Source organism: Eurytemora carolleeae, unplaced genomic scaffold (genome assembly GCF_000591075.1).
Source record: "Eurytemora carolleeae unplaced genomic scaffold, Eaff_2.0 scaffold298, whole genome shotgun sequence".
NCBI lineage: Eukaryota > Metazoa > Arthropoda > Copepoda > Calanoida > Temoridae > Eurytemora > Eurytemora carolleeae.
The window spans coordinates 293496-314449 of NW_019397132.1; the positions used below are offsets into that span (position 1 = coordinate 293496).

A 20954-nucleotide genomic window follows, 5' to 3' on the forward strand; every position below is an offset into this window, starting at 1 on the left:
CTAGGAGCTCCTAGGGGGGGGGGCAAAATTTTAACTGTAAATTCAAAACATTTGGCTTCTTGGGTATCAGGCATAAGTATAAAATACTTTAAAGTACACATAGACTCCCATTTCCTTGCATGGACTATACTTAATCTCTCCTTCAAACAAAACTGCTGCTGTATTGCTACCTGTGTCTGTATTATGTTCCAAGATGCTGTTGTATTATTACTACCTGTGTCTGTATTATGTCCCAAGCTGCTGCTGTAATATTACTACCTGTGTCTGTATTATGTCCCAAGCTGCTGCTGTATTGCTACCATTCTCGTATTTTTCACTGATAGTCTGCTCAACGTTGAAAGACACAGCTTCTCGTATTAAGGGTTCCTAAACATAAGAAATGTTTAATTCAGAAATATCTGGAAATAAAATTGTATTTACTAGCAGAGTATCCGGTGTTGCCTGTGGTATTTTATATTCGTCCAATACTCTCCAGAAAATGGCCTCTTGCGTCCGATTAACAGTTAAACTATCTATGTCCCTTCTGTCTACAGTTTGGCTGGCTATAGGTAATTATACATATTCACTGTTATACCTTCAATCCCGGCTCTTTGCTTAATAAGACTGACAAAGATTGTCAGTAATCTCTATCTGTGTCTTTATCTTTCTTCTAATTAGATATTCTTAAAAGGAATTATTCCCATTGGATTTTTTAGCACTTTTTTAGCACACACTCCGATTTGCTTGAACATTCCCTTAGAATGTATTAATTCTTACACCTTGGTTTAAACATGTGTATGTGAATAGTAAATATAGAAATAGGAGTAATTACTCTATACCCAAGATATACACTTGAACACTGAATTCTTTAAGGATTTACTGCCAGACTTTTTAAGGGTTTACGCCCCTCTAAATATTTAACGTTAAGTGAAGGTACATGTATCGTATGCGCGGCGCATCTGCTCTCATATTTGCAAAAATGCGCACTCACGCACTCTCTACAAAGTTTAAAATGAAAATTAATCTTATATGTACAATTAACAAAAATTTAATTTTGGATATTCAAAACAACAAAAATATTGCCAATTTTAAAAACAGTTAAAAAGTTAAAAACATTTTGTTAAAATATATTTATTCGGTTCTGAATTGCGTATTAAGATTATGGAAAAATAGGCATTGTTAAATAGTCTGAATATAAAAATATCTGATTATAAAAAGATGTAATCTTAACACCTTTGATGATGCCCAAAAAAGACCTGATGGTCTAATATCAGTTTACACTTTAAACACATCTGCTGCTAATAATAGGAGAGCTAACTTGATAATAAACTAAGATTAGAAAATAAAAAATGCATCAATCTGATTTCAATATCGACTCTAAACTATGCAAAAACCAAACTTCAGTCAGAAGATGCAAATGAGATTAACACTTAACGCAGCAATACAGGGTTATCCAAAAAGTATGAGTATTTAAAAATAACTATCATATCTGCAACATCGTGATCTGTAGATTGGAGGAATTTAAATTTTTGCCGCAAGCGTAAACACAAACTTATAGTGTTTATAGATATATGAATCAGATAGATCAATATATAGATATAGATAGATGATTTGGCTGAACCTGATCCTATTTAAAAAATTATTTATTAATCTATTAATGATATCAATACCAAACTACATGATCATCGTCAACCTTCTCAAATCATTTCCTAACCTAATTAAAACCTAAACCTCATCCTAACTAACAAATTATTCCTCTAAATCTCAGAATAATAATGATTCCAAATCATTTTATAACCATAGTGATGAAACATAATGATTCCAAATTACTTCCAATCCCACTGATGATTAATAATGATTCCAAAGTACTCCCAACCTTGGTGATGTATAATAATGATCACAAATTACTTCCAACCCTACTAATGCATAATAATGATCCAAAATTATTCTTAACCCTTCTAATGAAGAATAATGATCCAAAATATTCCAAACCCTACTGATAAATAATAATGATCCCAAAGTACTCTTAACCATGAGTGCTGACTTATAATGATTCCAAATTACTCCCAACCCTACAAATGAATAATTATGATTCCAAACTACTCCCTACCCTACTGATCAATAATAATGATCCCAAATATTCCCAACCCTACTGATCAATAATAATGATTCCAAATATTCTCAACTCTACTGATCAATAATAATGATCCCAAATATTCCCAACTCTACTGATCAATAATAATGATCCCAAATATTCCCAACTCTACTGATCAATAATAATATTCCCAAATGATCTAAGATTACCTGAACGTAAAGAAGTACGGTGAGTATAATCTCTCCAAGGAAGAGAACAAGGAGAAGGAAGAAAAACTAGAAAAAAATGTTAAAAAAAATTATTTTCGTCCTATCTGTTTCAATTAGTCCTTTAGTCTAAACTTTTGTTTGAAATGTCTGGAATCTTTGCAGCGCTTGATCTTGATCCCTGCGTATATGTCTGGATATTAATGAAGATCAATACTTGATCCCTCCGTGTATGTCTGGATATTAATGAAGATCAATACTTGATCCCTGCGTTTATGTCTGGATATTAATGAAGATCAATACTTAATCCCTCCGTGTATTTCTGGATATTAATGAAGATCAATACTTGATCCCTGCGTATATGTCTGGATATTAATGAAGATCAATGCTTGATTCCTGCAGTGTATGTCTGGATATTAATGAAGATCAATACTTGATCCCTGCAGTGTATGTCTGGATATTAATGAAGATCAATACTTGATCCCTGCAGTGTATGTCTGGATATTAATGAAGATCAATACTTGATCCCTGCAGTGTATGTCTGGATATTAATGAAGATCAATACTTGATCCCTGCGTGTATGTCTGGATATTAATGAAGATCAATACTTGATCCCTGCGTGTCTGTCTGGATATTAATGAAGATCAATACTTGATCCCGAGATTTACAAAACAAAAGCTCTGTTCTGATCTACATTTCTGATCATGATATAAATGTATTCCTAATCATTACAGATCTATTTTTATCGGTATAAAGCTGTATTCCTAATAATTGAAGCAACTATTCCCAATATTTTTATAAAAACATTCCTTATTATTGTGCACTATATTCAGAATCATTATGAAAACAAATTTGTAAGCATGTTTAAATGGATTCCTAATCATTACAGATGTATTTGGGATCAGTACTCTATTCCTAATTAGTATATGATAAATTCCTAATCATTTCATGACGTCATTCCTAATCGTTACAGGTGTATCCTAATCATTGTAAAAGAAAGCCTAACAATTTTATAAATGTTTTCCTAATCAGTAATCAATACAACGGATTCCTGAGAATGATAAACAGAATTCCTAATCATCTTATAAATGCTTTCCTAATCATTACAGTTGTATTTCTAATAATTATTGGACCGAATATCCTAGGGGTTATTGTGGAACTAGCAGAACCATGTGTTAAAGAAGTATCGAATCTTTTTATAATTCTCTCTGCATCAATCGATCAATAGATATCGGATCTCTGTATCTAATCATCCCGATGTCATCAATTTTATCAAGATTATCAAGGTATACATATTTTAAAAGCTATTACTGCCCCCCCCTATTTCTAATAAATACTCCAATAATTTACAGTTCCCCTTTCTCCACCCCTTCACAGTTCACCCAACCCTGTACCCCAGAAAATTAAATTTTTCGTTTGGATAATTTATAAGACTTTCCAACTTTCTTACCGTTCCTTTAGATTTTCTAACTTTCTTGCCGTTCCTTCAAACTTCCTGATTTTCTTACTTTTCCATGGAGATAAGCAGACTCTCATGGACTTTCTAAACGTTCCAAGAATACAAGCAGACTTTCCTCCTTTCTAACTGTTCCAATAGTAAAAGAAGACTTTCTAACTTTCTTGCCATTCTAAGAAGACAGGCAGTCTTTCTTCCTTTTTAACTGTTCCAAAAATACAAGCAGACTTTATTCCATTCTAACTGTTCCTAGAATACAAGCAGACTTTCTAACTTTCTTACCGTTCCAAGAATACAAGCAGACTGCCTTCCTTTCTTACCGTTCCAAGAAGACAAACAGTCTTTCATCCTTTCTAACCGTTCCAAGGAAGCAAAGAGACTTCCTTCTTTTCTTACCCTTCCAACGAGACTTGCAGACTTCCTTTCTTTCTTACCGTTCCAAAAAGACTAGTAGACTGCCTTCCTTTCTTACCGTTTCAAAGAGACAAGCAGACTCCCAGACTTTCCTACCGTTCCAACGAGACAAGCAGACTCCCAGACTTTCCTACCGTTCCAACGAGCAAAGCAGACTCCGAGACTTTCTTACCGTTCCAAGAAGACAAGCAGACTCCCTGACTGCTCCACAGCAGCCCAAGAAACTAGGAATGAGCAGAAATGTTCCAGCTGACAGCAGTATACAGTATACCAGGTATACACTCTAGATAGAAAGATAAATAGATAGAAAGAAAGATAAATAATATCGGTATTATAAATGTTTATATCTGTATTTTTTATATTTAGAAAATATGTTGGTATTTTCAATTAGATGATAAGAAGGTTAATGTTTGAGAGAAATGTGTAAAACTAAAAGATGATTCTTCATTTTATTTCTGAATATCTCAGATTAGTTTAAGTGTTGTCATACCATCTTAAAACTCACTAAGAGGCCTGTAAGTGTAGCCGTGTTTGCTTATTTTCTCTGCAGGAAACAGAAACCGGAAATAGTTTGTTTGTTTATTTCTAGAAACCGGAAACATTTTGTTTGTTTTGTCCTAAGTAAGATTAGTGTTAACATTGGTGAAAGCTTTGCACTCATCTTGTTTGCAAATTTATTTGTTTAAAAAATTATTTGTTTACAAATTTATTTGTTTAAAAATTTATTTGTTTAAAAATTTATTTGTTTACAAATTTTTTTGTTTACAAATTTATTTGTTTACAAATTTATTTGTTTACAAATTTATTTGTTTACAAATTTGTTTACCAATTTTTTGGATGATTCATTCCTGTTTTTTTGTTGTTTGAGTGCTATATTCATGTTTATTTGTCTGTAAGCTATAGTGATTTTGTTTGTCTGTATGCTTTATTCCTGTTTGTTTGTCTGTATGCTATATTCCTTTCTGTTTGTCTGTATGCTATATTCCTGTATGTTTGTCTGTATGCTATATTCCTGTTTGTTTGTCTGTATTCTATATTCCTTTCTGTTTGTCTGTATGCTGTATTCCTGCTTGTTTGTCTGGGTGCTATATTCTTGTTTGTTTGCATGATTTTGATTTTGTTTGTTTATAATTAAGGATGTTTGCTGATTTCGTCCTTGCATGCTACTCTACAGCCTATTTAGATATTAGTCTCCCTATTTAACGTAATATGCAATCTTCAAATATAAGTTTTATCTTAATACGACTGTTATTAGCTCTATTAGTTTGATACTTCTGTCATGAAACTCTGGGTTCTTTACTCTATATAAGATTATTGAACAACCGGAAAAAAAATTTTAGTCGCAAGATTAAATGCAAACACCAGTTTTAGTGTTGTTATAATGTTCCAATGGGAATATCCATAAATTGACATGGCTTCAAGAGAACTTTTACCATAATGACAATTTTTTAAAAAGGGAATTACTTGGATCTCTAGATGATGGTTTAAACTTGGTTGTAAAGTGTATAGTGTGCTTAAGCTAACATACCACGATGGGCAAAATGCTGCAGTTATGCAATTTGGGGGAACCGGAGCAGTTTTGCGCAAACCGAAAGAAAATTTGTGAAAATTTGCTTTCATTGGGAATCCTATCGTTAAAGTGAATTTATTGAATGTTTACGATTCTTTGAATAAGGGATTTCGCAAAAATTTATTTTGAGTAAGAAGATCTGCGTCAAATCACTGAAGTTTTGCTTTTGGTGAAAACTCAAGCTTAGTTAATTTAAGGAATTTTTGCGGATTTTTTGATACGTTAAACTAGAAATTACACTAAACGCAAGTTCGCACAATTAGCAAGAAGATTGAAGCGAATTTGCGCAAATGATTGCTTTAGATAAAAGAAAAAGTATTGAAAACATCAGAGAATTAAACTATAATTCCCCGAGTAAACACTAATCAACCAACCAGAGCTGAAAACTTTAGAATGGTGAATATCGAAATCAAAGCTTGATCTCTTTTTCTTAATCTCCAGTTCTTAATCTCCTCTTGTTATTAATCTGCAGATTAACTAACCGATCAGGGTTAAGGATATCCCATTCTAAAGTTTTTAGCTCAGGGTCATTTTTTATGTGTATTTTGAAATAAGTGAAACTTAACAATTCCTGCAACTGAATTGTTTTTGTGTTTGTGTCAACTAACCTGATTTGATTTATATATTTGTTCATACGCCACCAGCCAGGTGCTGAAAATAAAGACATATAAAAATAATGATTAAAAATGTGTAAACAGAAACTCTTTCTTAAACTTTGAAGCTAACTTTTTATAGATAGATAGATAGATTAATAGAAAATAGATAAATAGTTGATAGATAGATGAATATATAAATAGGGAGATGAATAGAAAAGGGGCAGATTAATAGAAGATAGATAGACAGACAGACAGACAGACAGACACCAAGACAGATCGATAGACAGATAGATATAGATAGATAGATAGATATATGATTATGTATTTAAAGTGCAGGTTGAATAATGTTACTGTAGAACACTATATCACAGATAAAGATACAAGAATAGATAAATGTGAATATAAAGAGAGTAAGAATATAAAAAATGTGCTCTATCTAGTATGTATGCATCAACCATACCCCCATCTAACCCCTCTGGTGTACTGTATTCTGTTCAATGGCCTAGTTTTACATAAAACTGCAGGAGAGAATTAAAATATACAACGTAAAGAAATTAATGATTGAAATATTGTTTATGAATATTCATGAATATTTTATGTTTAAAACTGAGGAGAACGTCGTTAATAATTTGTAGACTTTCATTTTTACAAAAAAAATGTATACGTATTTTATCATATATTCGATTATAAAAGAAAACGGGGTGTATCAAGTTTACTTTAAAGGATGATGAACGAGAAAACCGAATATTCGATTAATGCTTCCATATTTAGCTGTTTATTGGTTACAATGACTGTACAGTGCACACTGCACACTTTACACCATGAGAAAAACATAAGAAAACACACTCCTTTGTTTGCAAATATAATCCCGTTAAAAAGACTTGAAACTGTTAGTCAAATGTGTTTCCATTTTGCAATATAAAATTCAATAAACAAAAGGAAATTTTTAAAAATTATCGGAAAATTCCGATAACGAAAAGAATTCTTTTGAAATCATAGGACAATTCCGACAAAAAAAAGAAATTATATAAGTTAAGGGTGAATTCCGTTTCGAACGAAAGAAACCACTAATAAAATAACTACCAAACACTTGCGTTATTTGTAAATCCCAACCATCCTTAAACTAAAAACTGGATTTCTTAAAAGTAAAGAAGTCACTTTCATAACAAAGTTTAGTTAACGAATGGGTATTAGTAAAAATTACCAGAAAATTCCGTTAACGAGCAGGAAAAACTTTAAGTTATTCGTTAAAATAATTAGTTACTTGTTGAGGATTAAACGTTACGCATACCGAAATTCAACTAACCGTTAAGGAACGGACAGAAAAAAGTTAAAACGTACAGTTTCCTAGTTTCCTACAATGGAAGGCGATAATAGCAATATAATGAAGACGACATTTGTATTAAAGATTTTATTTCGAATTACAAGTTAACATTAAACTGAAAAAAAGATTTTTTAATTGAATATTCTCTTTGTTTCCATATTTTTGTGTATTCATGCTGTTTATAAGCTTGATATAAATCAAAATTGAAATCAAAAGTCGTCTTCATTGTATTGATATAATCGACTACCACCGTAGTTTCCTAGTTTCCTGGTTTCCTAGTTTCTTAGTTTCCTAGTTTCCTAGTTTCCTAGTTTCCTAGTTTCCTAGTTTCCTAGTTTCCTAGTTTTCTAGTTTTCTAGTTTTCTAGTTTTCTAGTTTTCTAGTTTCCTAGTTTCCTAGTTCCTAGTTTCATAGTTTCATAGTTTCATAGTTTCATAGTTTCATAGTCTCATAGTTTAATAGTTTCCTGGTTTCCTAGTTTCCTAGTTTCCTAGTTTCCTAGTCCCACTGCCCAGCGCTATCAATATATCTGTATTGAAGTTTCAAGCTAAACAAGTTGAAATCAGATAAAGCTGTTAATGGGTTTATTATGGGTTTATTATGTACTAAATGAAGATGTTAATCCAGTAAAATCTAGAAACTATGTAATGATTTGAAACTAAAAAACCGACAACATTTTATAAATGTATTGTTTTGAATATATTTGCATAATAATTTGGTAAAGCCTTTACTTTATCCAGGGTTCAACCCTTTGTGTAGAAAATTATAGGGAAGAATTTAAATATTCACCATTCCTACTTTTCTTTTTCCACTTTGTCTGTCTATCTTTCTTCTTTTTACATTTCCATTCTTCTCCTATTCTTGTTTAATTCAAAAATTCTAAAATTTTAACTTTTCCCTTCTTTCTTTTCCTACGTTTACACATCTTTTTAGTTTTTTTCTACTCCTGCTTCCACTTTTGTCTTTCTTATCTTATTGAAGAGCTATTCAGAAGAACAAAAAAGTTTTGAATATACAAAATGCAATAAAATAGATTTATCATAATCTAGCGTAAATAAAAACTTTAGGGGTTACGTAGTAATTTCCGTAGAAACAAACCTTTTCCTTATATCTTGATTAAAGTAAGTACCTTTATTTTGTTAACCTTTCAATTTACATCGTGAGAAATATTTTCTCATTTTAATATCAATTCCCCCTCTCTTCATTCTACAATTCTTTTTTATTTCCTACTTCTTTCAAATAAGATATCCTACCTTAAACAGAAGATTGTAAGTCCAAGAAGAAATACCATAAAGTTCACTGTAAATATTAGATATTTTAAACACGAAAAACACCATTTTACGCCCATTTTGACGAGCCTCTAAACTGTCTGTTTTTCTTCACAATGCTTCCTAATTCAAGTTAATAACTTCCGATTTAATTAGTAACTTGTTCATTTTTCCGGTTGACAGTTCAAATAGTAAATAGATATATCAGTCATATAATTAATAGTAAAACTGTCATGTAGAAGGGTTGTTCACTGTTCTTTAACATTAAGTTCTTGAGTAAAGTGTGAATGGGTAGAAGGAGTGTAGAGCAGACCAATGCAATGCTTTCTGATCAACGGACGGATCTTAACTCAAGTCTTCTCTTCTCACAGTCTTACACACTCCGTATACACTATACAGCACGGGGAAACTTATACACTCCGTATACACTATACAGCACAGAGAAACTTATACACTCCGTATACACTATACAGCACAGGGAAACTTATACACTCCGTATACACTATACAGCACAGGGAAACTTATACACTCCGTATACAATATACAGCACAGGGAAACTTATACACTCCGTATACACTATACAGCACAGGGAAACTTAATTATACACTCTGTATACACTATACAGCACAGGGAAACTTATACACTCTGTATACACTATACAGTACAGGGAAACTTATACACTCCGTATACACTATACAGCACAGGGAAACTTATACACTCCGTATACACTATACAACACAGGGAAACTTATACACTCTGTATACACTATACAGCACAGGGAAACTTATACACTCTGTATACACTATACAGCACAGGGAAACTTATACACTCTGTATACACTATACAGCACAGGGAAACTTATACACTCCGTATACACTATACAGCACAGGGAAACTTATACACTCCGTATACACTATACAACACAGGGAAACTTATACAATCCGTATACACATACAGCACAGGGAAACTTATACACCCTGTATACACTATACAGCACAGGGAAACTTATACAATCCGTATACACTATACAGCACAGGGAACTTATACACTCCGTATACACTATACAGCACAGGGAAACTTATATACTCCGTATACACTATTCAGCACAGGGAAACTTATACACTCCGTATACAATATACAGCACAGGGAAACTTATACACTCCGTATACACTATACAGCACAGGGAAACTTATACACCCTGTATACACAATACAGCACAGAGAAACTTATACACTCCGTATACACTATACACAGGGAAACTTATACACTCCGTATACACTATATCACTCTCTCCCACATTCTTTATTTCCCTCTCTTCCACATTCTTTATATCCCTCTCACCCTGCTTTCATATCCCTCTATCCCTCTATGAAAAGTTCAAGAGAATGAATTAATGAAAAGATAGCATCTATAACTGAGTGAATGTGTATGAATGAATGAAAAGCTAGTATCTATATTTGAGTGACTGTGTATGAATGCATGAAAAGCTAGTATCTATAATTGAGTATATGAGTGTGAATGAATGAAAAGCTAGTATCTATTATTGAGTGAATGTTTGTGAATGAATGAAAAGCTAGTATCTGTAATTGAGTATATGTTTGTGAATGAATGAAAAGCTAGTATCTATAATTGAGTGAATGTGTGTGAATGGGCGAGAGCAATGATGAAAAGATAACAAAGCATTGGATTCATATGTTCAGGTCGTTAAATATCTATACACACTGCACACTAAACACATTATACAATATACATCTCCAGACATTTTATCAATAATATTCAATAAACTTGGGCTTTGGATCATGTCGTTTCAACAAATTGTATGCCATAAATATTGACTGTTTGCCAAAAGAATTGACCTTACTCTTTTCCAGTTAATACAAGATCCGTCTTAAAGAATTATATATTATTTTATGATAAAAATAAGTGCAAGATATTGAAAACTCTCCATCAACGATCAACATTGATTTTTTTATTCAAAAGGAATATTTTTAAGGGACATTAAGAGTAATTTCAATTGACCCTCCACACAAACAGGGGAATGCTAGATTAGAGTGAATAAAGTGTGGAGTGTAGAGTGTAGACTGTTGAGTGCAGCGTGTAGAATTTATAGTGTGTAGAGCGTAGCGTACAGAATGTAGAGTAAAGATAGTGTAGAGGGTAGAATGTAGAATGTAGAGTGAAGAGAGTGTATATTATAGAATGTTCAGTATGGAGTTTAGACTGTTGATTGTTGAGTGTAAATTGTAGAGTGTTGAGTGTAAAGTGTAGAGTGTAGAAACTGTATAGTGTAGAATGTAGAGTGTATAGGGTAGATTGTAGAAACTGTTTAATGTAGAGTGTAGAATGTAGAGTGTAGAAACTGCATAATGTAGAATGTAGAATGTAGAGTGTAGAGTGTAGAAACTGCATAATGTAGAATGTAGAATGTAGAGTGTAGAGTGTAGAAACTGCATAATGTAGAATGTAGAATGTAGAGTGTAGAGTGTAGAAACTGCATAATGTAGAATGTAGAATGTAGAGTGTAGAGTGTAGAAACTGCATAATGTAGAATGTAGAATGTAGAGTGTAGAGTGTAGAAACTGCATAATGTAGAATGTNTCCTGAGAAGGAAACTTTAGGTAGAGAAAATGGACAAAACTGGGGATATACGTTTATCCTTTTCTAAAAAAAATTGAAGCCCTTAATTAAAATCTGTTTTAGATATAGCATAATATAATCCTAGAAATAGGAACATCAACAATACTAAGTTTCAGAAATAAGAAGGTTGGGTTTAGGTCAAAAGACTGAAACTCTGTGATGTAAAAGTTCACTGTACATTGAAAGTTTAAAGCTAAATCCGAAAAAAATTTTCCAATTTTTTAAAACAAAACGTTAAAGAAGATTAAAGGGTAATGAATTGTAGAAATGGAAAACTCTAAATTCACCTAAAAAAAACTCCTATTTCTCCATCAGTAATACTGGTTTTTCTATCGCTGTGAATAGTTTACTGCATTTTTAAAGAAAAGTAACTTAAAAACTTTATCTGCAGTCCAATTGATTTAGTTTTACATATTTAGTTTTTAAGAATCTTAAATATTAAATACTCGGTGCTTAAAGTGATTTAGAAGCTTATGTTTGTATTAATATGGCTTCATTTATAAATATTTCTTTAAGTTTTTTCATAAGAAAAGATAGAACGGCTGCATTTTTCTTATCAAAACTTGAGAATATATAATCCGGTTTTTACATACTATACCATTAGTGATATTTTAAAGGGACAGACCGGCTATGTATGGTAGTTGAACTTAGTATGCAGTGTTGTGGACAAATTCTTTAGGATTCATTTGAGACATATAAAACTTTTAGAGATCTGTAAATCCTGAGTTTGAGCGCAAAGTCGACGTTCAAAATCGTACTTTTGGGTGGATACGTTTTGAGAGTGTTTTTTTTCTTTTACTTATTAAATAACGACGACGAAAAATAAAGTAAAAATTATTAGATGTTTAGGAACATATTTCTCAAAACTTTGTCAATAAATCAATGGTAGAATCAATTATTTCGTTTTCATCATTATGTTGCATTTCTGATTTTCTTTTTATTTAATTTATTCGCAAATTTCTTCAAATTCTTTGTTTGTTTATGCATTATACTATCCGAAGACCATGCTGCCACAGAATTTCTTCTGGAGGGTTTGGTTAGGCTTAGGATTTACAACCCTGTGGCCGAATTTAAAGAATTTGAGCGGCGGTTTAAATATGGTTGGTTCCACTTAAAATTGTATCAAATGTTTCAAGATTTAAGCCGGCGCTTAATTTAAACCGGGTTTTGGCGGATTTAAACCGCTGCTTAAATTCTTTAAATTCCATCTCTGGTCGATCAAGAACTTCAGCTCCTTGATACCAGCAACAAAAGCCCTAACCAGCTATCACAATTAAACCACTTTCCAGGATAATTCATTTTATATAATTTAAATTCTCAGTTAAAATATACCTAAAATAGCCATCCTAGAGTTTGGTGATAAGAAATTAATGATTTTAATTAACAATATTATCCTTCTTTACATTGGTTTATTTGTACGAAAATTGTAAAACCACTAAATAGAAATAATGTAATAAAAATTTTAAAAAAATATAAACTACAATCAAAAATTGTTTAAAAGGAATAAGATCATAAGGAAATTCAAAAAACAAATTTTAAAAATCTACAATTAAAACAAACAAAATGGGATTTTTATTAAAAACTTTTTGAGGGCGGACCAGCCGCCTTCTTTGAGAATGATGTAAATGTCGTCTTTTCAATAATAATTCCAGAAAATCTTCAGAAAATCTTTGTGAATAATGAGAAACCACAATAATGAGAAAATAGATAATAATTTATAACAAGATTACTTATTTTTAATGATAAGATAAATTTTTATTTTCTCAACTTTTTCCTAAACACCTAATTAGTGATCTGTAGAACTTTTTTTACATTTTTTGTCGTCGTTATTTAATGATTTAAAGAAAAAACTCTGAAAACGTATCCATCCAAAAGTACAATTTTGAACGTCGACTTTGCGCTCAAACTCAGGATTTACAAGTTCTTAAAAAGTTGTATATGTCTCAAATGAATCCTAAAGAATTCGTCCACTACACTGCATACTCAGTTTAATAGCCGCGGTCTGTCCCTTTAAATATAAAAAATATGTTGGTTGGGTGATAAAATATTTAATTTATATCTCTCTTTAATGTATTATAAATATGGTATATTCAAAGAGAATAGAATATATATTAGAGTGGAATTTAGAAATCCCTTGGTATGAATTTTGGCAGTCCCTTTCAGCCTGAAAGGGAGTTCAAAGTGTACAAATCATGTAAATGTACACAAATTATATGCAGTAGAGTACATTAACACAATATGTTTCCTAGACTATCCATTTCAATTTCGAATTTTTTAAACTTTATAAAATGAATTAGGTGAATTAAAAACATCATTTGATTTATAGTTATAACAGAAATTCATCGTTTCTAAAGTGAAAGGCATAGAGTCTATGTGAAATGATCATTGGTCAATTATGAAACCAGCCTATTTCATAATTTGGGTTTCTTTTAATATTAATTTTAGATTTCTATAAAATGATGTTCCAGGGCCCAAAGTACACCTGCAGTATGGAAACATTACAACAAAATGGCCGTTTTACACTTTTTTTCTAGTAAATTCCACTCTAATATATATTCTATTCTCTTTGGGTATATTTCTATGAATCAGACGAATTATTTTTTCAAGGCTTGGAATTGGATGACTGTGTGACATGGCACGACAAATTACATTTCCTAGTAAAATAAATATATTTTGTTCAGTTAAAAGTAACTCTTTATTCACTAAAACTTAATTAAAAATTAAAAAAAAAACTCTATTAAATATGAATTCTAATAATTCTTCATAAAAAATCCTTACTTTTACAGTTATAGGATTCATAGGTTCAGGCCAACAGAGACTCAAAGTCCCAGAATTTTAATTAGCGACAAATATTAATAATTATTAACTTTACAAAATTTCCTACCTTCTTTTATCTTGCAGATCTAAGTACACTAATTATATAAAGTTGAAAAAGAAGTATATATTTGTGTTCTTAAAGTTTAAAAGAATATTATATTTCATCCACTATTTACTATAGTTACTACTATTAAACTCTATTTATGTAGTATAAAGCAAATTAATAATAATTTCAATGATGGTAGACAATAATATATACAACAAGAATAAAAACAATACGCTGTTACATCAAACCAATGACTCTCTATATAAAATCTACGTTTAGTCTGCCTAAAATGTCACTCCGTAGCACTTGAAAAAACATATTTGACAGCATTTGAAAATTTTCATTCAAGATTATTGGCTATTTTTCATACAAATTCAGGTTTATTTTAACAAAAGATCCTTTTATCCAACAAATGATATAATAATGATCGAAATACATTTTAATATTTTCAATCTGTGTTCACTTTTAGCACAAAACATTTACTATTGTGTTAAATAACTAAGGTTTTAATGTTGATTGTTGAACGCTCAAGCAACCAAAATAACCAATGACGTAAAATACAGCTGTACACAAAAGTTGGATAAATTTCCTACTGCATCATCTTTATATAGAGCTTTGCATCAAATAAGAAAATTATACCAACTTTTAAAGATTTCAGGCATCATTGAGAGTTTATGCGTTTGCGTAGTAACGTGTCACTATTAACTGGCGAAGATTTTGTACCCTGCAACCGACTTACTTAGTGTACATAAACATTCAAGGTACGCTGTCACAGATCGTTTGAAAAATCTATTCATTACGCTTCGTTACAAATCACTGTCAAACATTATAAATAGCACTAAGGCCCTGTCACTGGAAACTTCGGGTCATTTCAAGTACAGGGCCGACTTTGAACCTGTACAGACCATTTAAGGCAAAATCAGGACAGAACACCAACTGAACAATCCTGTTTTTGTGAAATATATGTGTTGTCGAACAATCGGCGTAGCACATCGACACGGTCGAACTTTATACCTTGGCACCGTCGCACATAATGCATAGCCGGTAGCACTTCAAAAAATTATGCATAGCATGTCGAAATAGCTTAATTTTATGCGTAGCACGTCGACACTGTCGAAATCATCTGTCGCACCATCCTACACAAGAAAATGCGGCATTGTACCAAATTCTCTCTAAATAAATGGAAACATTAAACATTTAATTTTGGTTTTTTAATTTTTGCCTTAAAAATAAAAGACTGTGAGCTCACTCCAAAAGTCATGTTTTAAATTTTTAATCGGCATAACCAAAGTTTTTGATAATTCTGATTTTTAAATTATTTTGGAAAAAGAAAACTGTTCAGTCTTGGACAGCACAATCTCCAGTGTAAATTATACAGGATGTACCAAAATATGACAACTTTTGTAAAAAAAAAAAACAGTTTATATTTCCACAAAAATAGTTTACCATTTCTAACTTGTAAAAATTCTGTATTTTTCTGAAAAATAACAAAATATGAAAAAGAATATAAATTTAATGTTTCTATTCCTTAAGAAACAGGGTTGACCAGGTCCATCCTCGAATACAAACTCCTCACTATCAGTATAAAATTATTAATTTTCTAAGATGTAAAAAAAGGTTATTTTACAATTTATAATTTTTCTCTGTCAGAATTTTAATAATTTATACGATCCTTGGATTGGTGAACGTATTGGGAGAAAATGGTACTATTGTTGCTCCTGGTACCTCCTAGTAAACATTATTGTATTGTATTGTATTGTATTGTAATGTATCGTATTGTATTGTATTGTATTGTATTGTATTGTATTGTATTGTATTGTATTGTATTGTATTGTATTGTATTGTATTGTATTGTTTGTATTGTATTGTATTGTATTGTATTGTATTGTATTGTATTGTATTGTATTGTATTGCATTGTATTGTATTGTATTGTATTTTATTGTATTGTATTGTATTGCATTGTATTGTATTGTATTGTTTGTATCGTATTGTATTGTATTGTATTGTATTGTATTGTATTGTATTGTATTGTATTGCATTGTATTGTATTGTATTGTATTTTATTGTATTGTATTGTATTGCATTGTATTGTATTGTATTGTATTGTATTGTAATTTATTGTATTGTATCGTATTGTATTGTATTGTATCGTATTTTTGTAAACCGTTATCTTCCTTTGAACATCAATATTTTTAGGTTAGATTCAATCTTCTCAATAATTTAATTTTGATCTGGTGCTCTTACCACTACTATCGGTTCTGGTATCTCAGAGGAGGATTGTACTTGATTATCAGAAATACTTGATAATGGAGGAATGCTATTGGTGTTCGGAACAAAAGACAGAATATTGCCATTATCTTGGACACCAGACAGAGAGATGTCTTTGTTCTGGACACCAGACGGAGCAATAATGCTGTTCTGGATACCAGATTGAGATAGACCGTTGTTTTGGCCACCAGACAAAGTGTTACCATTGTTCTGAACACCAGAAATAGAGCTGCCAATGTTCTGGCCACCAGACGGAATGTTGCCATTGTTCTGAAGAGCCGGCAAAATGTTGCCATTGTTATTGTTATTGATACCAGAAAAAGGAATGCTATTGTCCGGGATACCAGACGGAACATCATTGGTCTGAAAACCAGACGGAATGCCATTGTTCTGAACACCAGATGGAATATTTCCATTGTTATTAACAGCAGAGGGAATATTGTTCTGAGGACCAGACAAAGATAAACCATTATTAAGACGGTTTGGTGGATTTCTTATATTCTGCGGGTTTAATCTGCATTCATTGGTAAATATTGAAATAGAACAAACATAAAATAAAAATAATGTTAAAACCAGTAAAGTATACTTTCACTTGAAAACTACAAATAATTTCCTGAATAAAGTTGTAACATTTTATCACTTGCCATTATTCAAGTATTATTATAAATTTGGTTCACCGATATAGGGTCAAACGACCAACGGTCAAAAACGCGACAAAGGGTAAAATAACAATGGGTCAAAATGAAAAAAAAAATTTATGTATTAATTCAGGGTTAGGTTAGGTTAAGACAATTTCTGGGCTGAGCACTGCGGCTAGGACAGGTTAGTGGGCCAAGCGCTGCGGCTATAAGTTCAAATGAACATAAAACATAACTTAAAAATATGTATTATTTCAGGGTTAGGTTAGGTAAAGACAATATCTGGGTCGAGTGCTAGAAATAGTTTGAAATTAACCAAACATAGACTAAGTGAAATTTTGCCCGTTTGCGCACTTTTTGACCCTATTTCGTTTAACTCTCCGTTTGTCGTTTGACCTTAGGTCGCTTTTACCCTATGTCCTTTGATCATATGGCATTTGACCTTCGGTTGTTTGACACTATTATAAAAGAAATACTATAAGATAAAAAATAGTCATTCATAAGATACTTCTATATCACATTGTAAAAACACTTAACTAGTTTCATTTTCTGTCTTTTATAAAGCAAAACAAAAACAAAGATAAATCCAAAACAGGGGGGGGGGGGATGTTTAGATAATTAACACATTATCCTTTTTTGTTAATTTAATTTTCTATATTCAATATTTTCCTAACTGCTGAGGTCTGCCGAAAAGTTCGCGTGTTTTTTAGCTCCTTCTAAAAATGACATTTAAAGAAATCAGAGATGGAATTTAAAGAATTTGAGCCACGGTTTAAATCCGCCAAAATCCGGTATTCAGCGCCAGCTTAAATCTTGAAACTTTTGATACAATTTAAAGTGGAACCAACAATATTTAAACCGCCGCTGAAATTCTTTAAATTCGGCCACATGATTCGAAATATCCAGAAAATTTTATTTTCCAAGTCGGTTGTCTTTTAGATTCTAGGTTGAATAATTACTTATAGGTTAATTTAAAAAGAAAAGCAAAATTATACAATTTTTTTTTGCTGTTGACTTTTAAATGTTTTTTTTTGATTGACTTTTTGTCCATAAACATTTTTGGCCTGTAATTCGTCAGCTAATTCAAAACAATAAAGACGATTTTCGCATTTTTTTTTCAAACAGCAATTAACACATAAACATGGGAAACAACCCGAAGCATGTTAATCAACAGCTTCTCTTTACTCATTGGGAAACTTAAATATAAAAGTCGTCTTCGTTGTTTTGGTAAAATGCCGACTACTGTATATTAATGAACAAATTCTAAATATTCTAAAAAACCTTAGTTTGTCCTCTCAGAGAAGGTCTGAATCTCGGAGGATGAAAAATAGGATTGGAGGCTGGTAATATCGTGTTGGAGGGAGGAGGTAGAAGCCTTGTATTCGGAGGCTTAAACTGTCTGAGAAATAATTAAAGACAGATATTAATGAATGATTAATAATACATTTCTTTCAATATATTTTCTAGAATGTATTATTTTCAGAATATTTTCCAGGATGTTTCCAATTTCAGATGAAAATGCGAACAATACTTTAATGAGTATTAAAATTGAAAAGATAAAAAATATTACGTATACCTGACTTGAAAATTATCTTTTCCATCTCTCACTCCTCCTCCACCCACTCTTACTTTTGCTGGTAAGTCCCAGGTAGTGTGTCTAAAACTAGATTCCTCTGAAATAAGAATTAGGATATCATCTATCTATATAATAAAACAAAACATTCGTATATATGTCACCGATAGTCGGCCAAACGGCTGGACCGATTGGGCTGACATTTTTTGTGGACACTCATGGGTTGTTTTAAGCTAAGTAAAAACGAAATTATTTAAAAATTTGAAGTTTTTTTTCTAATTTTTTTTCTACGATTAACGCCGGGCCCTTCAGCTAGTTGTTTTTAAAATTGAAACCCTTTAAACTGTTGAAAAGGGAAGACGACAAAAAAAGCATTCTTTTGTTTGATGTTTATGTTTGATGTTTATGTTTGATGTTTATGTTTGATGTTTATGTTTGATGTTTATGTTTGATGTTTATGTTTGATGTTTATGTTTGATGTTTATGTTTGATGTTTATGTTTGATGTTTATGTTTGATGTTTATGTTTGATGTTTATGTTTGATGTTTATGTTTGATGTTTATGTTTGATGTTTATGTTTGATGTTTATGTTTGGCGCAAAACTGTGTTACATATTGCATAGAGAAAACAACTTAAAAATCTTAAAATGCTTAAAAATCGTAATAATGAATACTTATTTAAGTTACTATCATGTTTATTATTTCAAACTATTTCTGAAAGCGGCCCCAATTTGATGCCATGGAAAAAATCGCCTATTTCCAAGATCCATCAGAGCTGTTCCAACATGGGCCAGCATTTCTGCAACCTATCTTTTTAGGTTTCTTTTCATATAGTTCTGGGTATAGGGCTGCATAGTGCATTTATACCTTAGATTTCAGAAAGCTAAGGGAGTTCAGATAGATGTAAATGATTTTTCATGTATCTTCAGCAATATTTGCCAGCTAAAGTTAACAGAGATTTTTTCGAAAATTCGACATAGTTTTACAACAAATGGAAAGATCGGACGACTTAATCTTACTTTGACGACCTCTTCCAAAATTAAAAACTATTTAAGGGGCTAAAAAATCCTAATCCCTGTATTTTTGGGGTCACCCTGAACATATTCATGTTGGAATATAAGGCAAGTAGTTTTAACGGTAATTTGAAAATCAACTTATAAAGTAAAATGGGTCTGTGTTTTTACTGCACAATTTCTCGGTTTCATGTTTGTTGGACTGTTTAAAATCATAACTTGAGAAGAAAAGTTTGCCACAAACTCTGATTTTCTAATCACTATATCTATAGAACCTAATCTTGCACACCTTAGATATTTCAAAATATGAATTCTTTAAATCAAATAATCTGAGTTTAAAATATCAAAGGTTTACAACATCGGGTTCTAAAGATATTTGATTTTGTTCCAAAGACTCAATTCCTTTAAGTGTAATACTGATTTTTCTGTGTCTTAAAATACGACATTTTGAGAAATCTTGAATTCAAATATAAATATAGAAGGATTCCAACAATGCCCTAAATACGTTAGGTAAAAAGTTCTCCTATCTAGTATGGAGCAAATGTCCAAAATTAGAAAGAAAGTTCTTAAATTTAGAATGTATGTACTTTTGAAAACTTAGATTTTAATAAAAAGCTGCAGTTTTTTTAATGTTCTAACGTTTAAAATGTTGATTATGAAATTAAGTTAAATAATATAGATAAAAAAGTAAAATGGTGTTGTGTTACCTTGTAAATTTTGAACAGGAAGAAAAAAACTGCACAGGAAAAAATATATCCGCATTTTTGTACAACTGTAATATTTTATCTTATTCGCCTTTATTTGATTTTTTCGTATTTTTTCACTTTTGTGCCATGAAACGTTTTATTATGTTTATATTTAATGTATAATATATAATATAATTATATACATATTTTATATTTAATGTATACTTTATAATAAAATAATATATATATTGTATATTTAATGTATAATATATAATGGCATTTGACCTTCGGTTGTTTGACACTATTATAAAAGAAATACTATAAGATAAAAAATAGTCATTCATAAGATACTTCTATATCACATTGTA

At 31.2% G+C, this 20954-nt stretch overlaps 2 protein-coding genes across 2 annotated transcripts in view; both read right to left on the bottom strand.

Annotated features, from left to right (window-relative positions):
* The window catches only part of LOC111712229 (tetraspanin-18), a 15186-nt gene extending 5914 nt beyond the window's left edge, over positions 1–9272 (bottom strand). The window contains exons 1-5 of the mRNA XM_023486792.1: positions 8894–9272; positions 6329–6371; positions 4323–4433; positions 2284–2349; positions 259–366 (exon numbers count right to left, since the gene is read on the bottom strand). Coding sequence (XP_023342560.1) covers positions 259–366; positions 2284–2349; positions 4323–4433; positions 6329–6371; positions 8894–8988 — 423 coding nt within the window. The 5' untranslated portion in view covers positions 8989–9272. The remainder of the gene's footprint in view (positions 1–258; positions 367–2283; positions 2350–4322; positions 4434–6328; positions 6372–8893) is intronic.
* A 5238-nt stretch (positions 9273–14510) lies between these two features.
* On the bottom strand, positions 14511–20668 carry LOC111712222 (putative uncharacterized protein DDB_G0286901). The gene is made up of 8 exons (XM_023486780.1): positions 20608–20668; positions 18892–18988; positions 18597–18714; positions 17985–18031; positions 16654–17191; positions 16081–16136; positions 15936–15983; positions 14511–15580 (listed from the first exon to the last, which is right to left on the bottom strand). Exons 1-8 carry the CDS (start codon positions 20660–20662, stop codon positions 15499–15501), a joined length of 1041 nt encoding a protein of 346 aa, XP_023342548.1. The 5' UTR covers positions 20663–20668; the 3' UTR covers positions 14511–15498.
* Between the last annotated feature and the right edge of the window lie 286 nt (positions 20669–20954).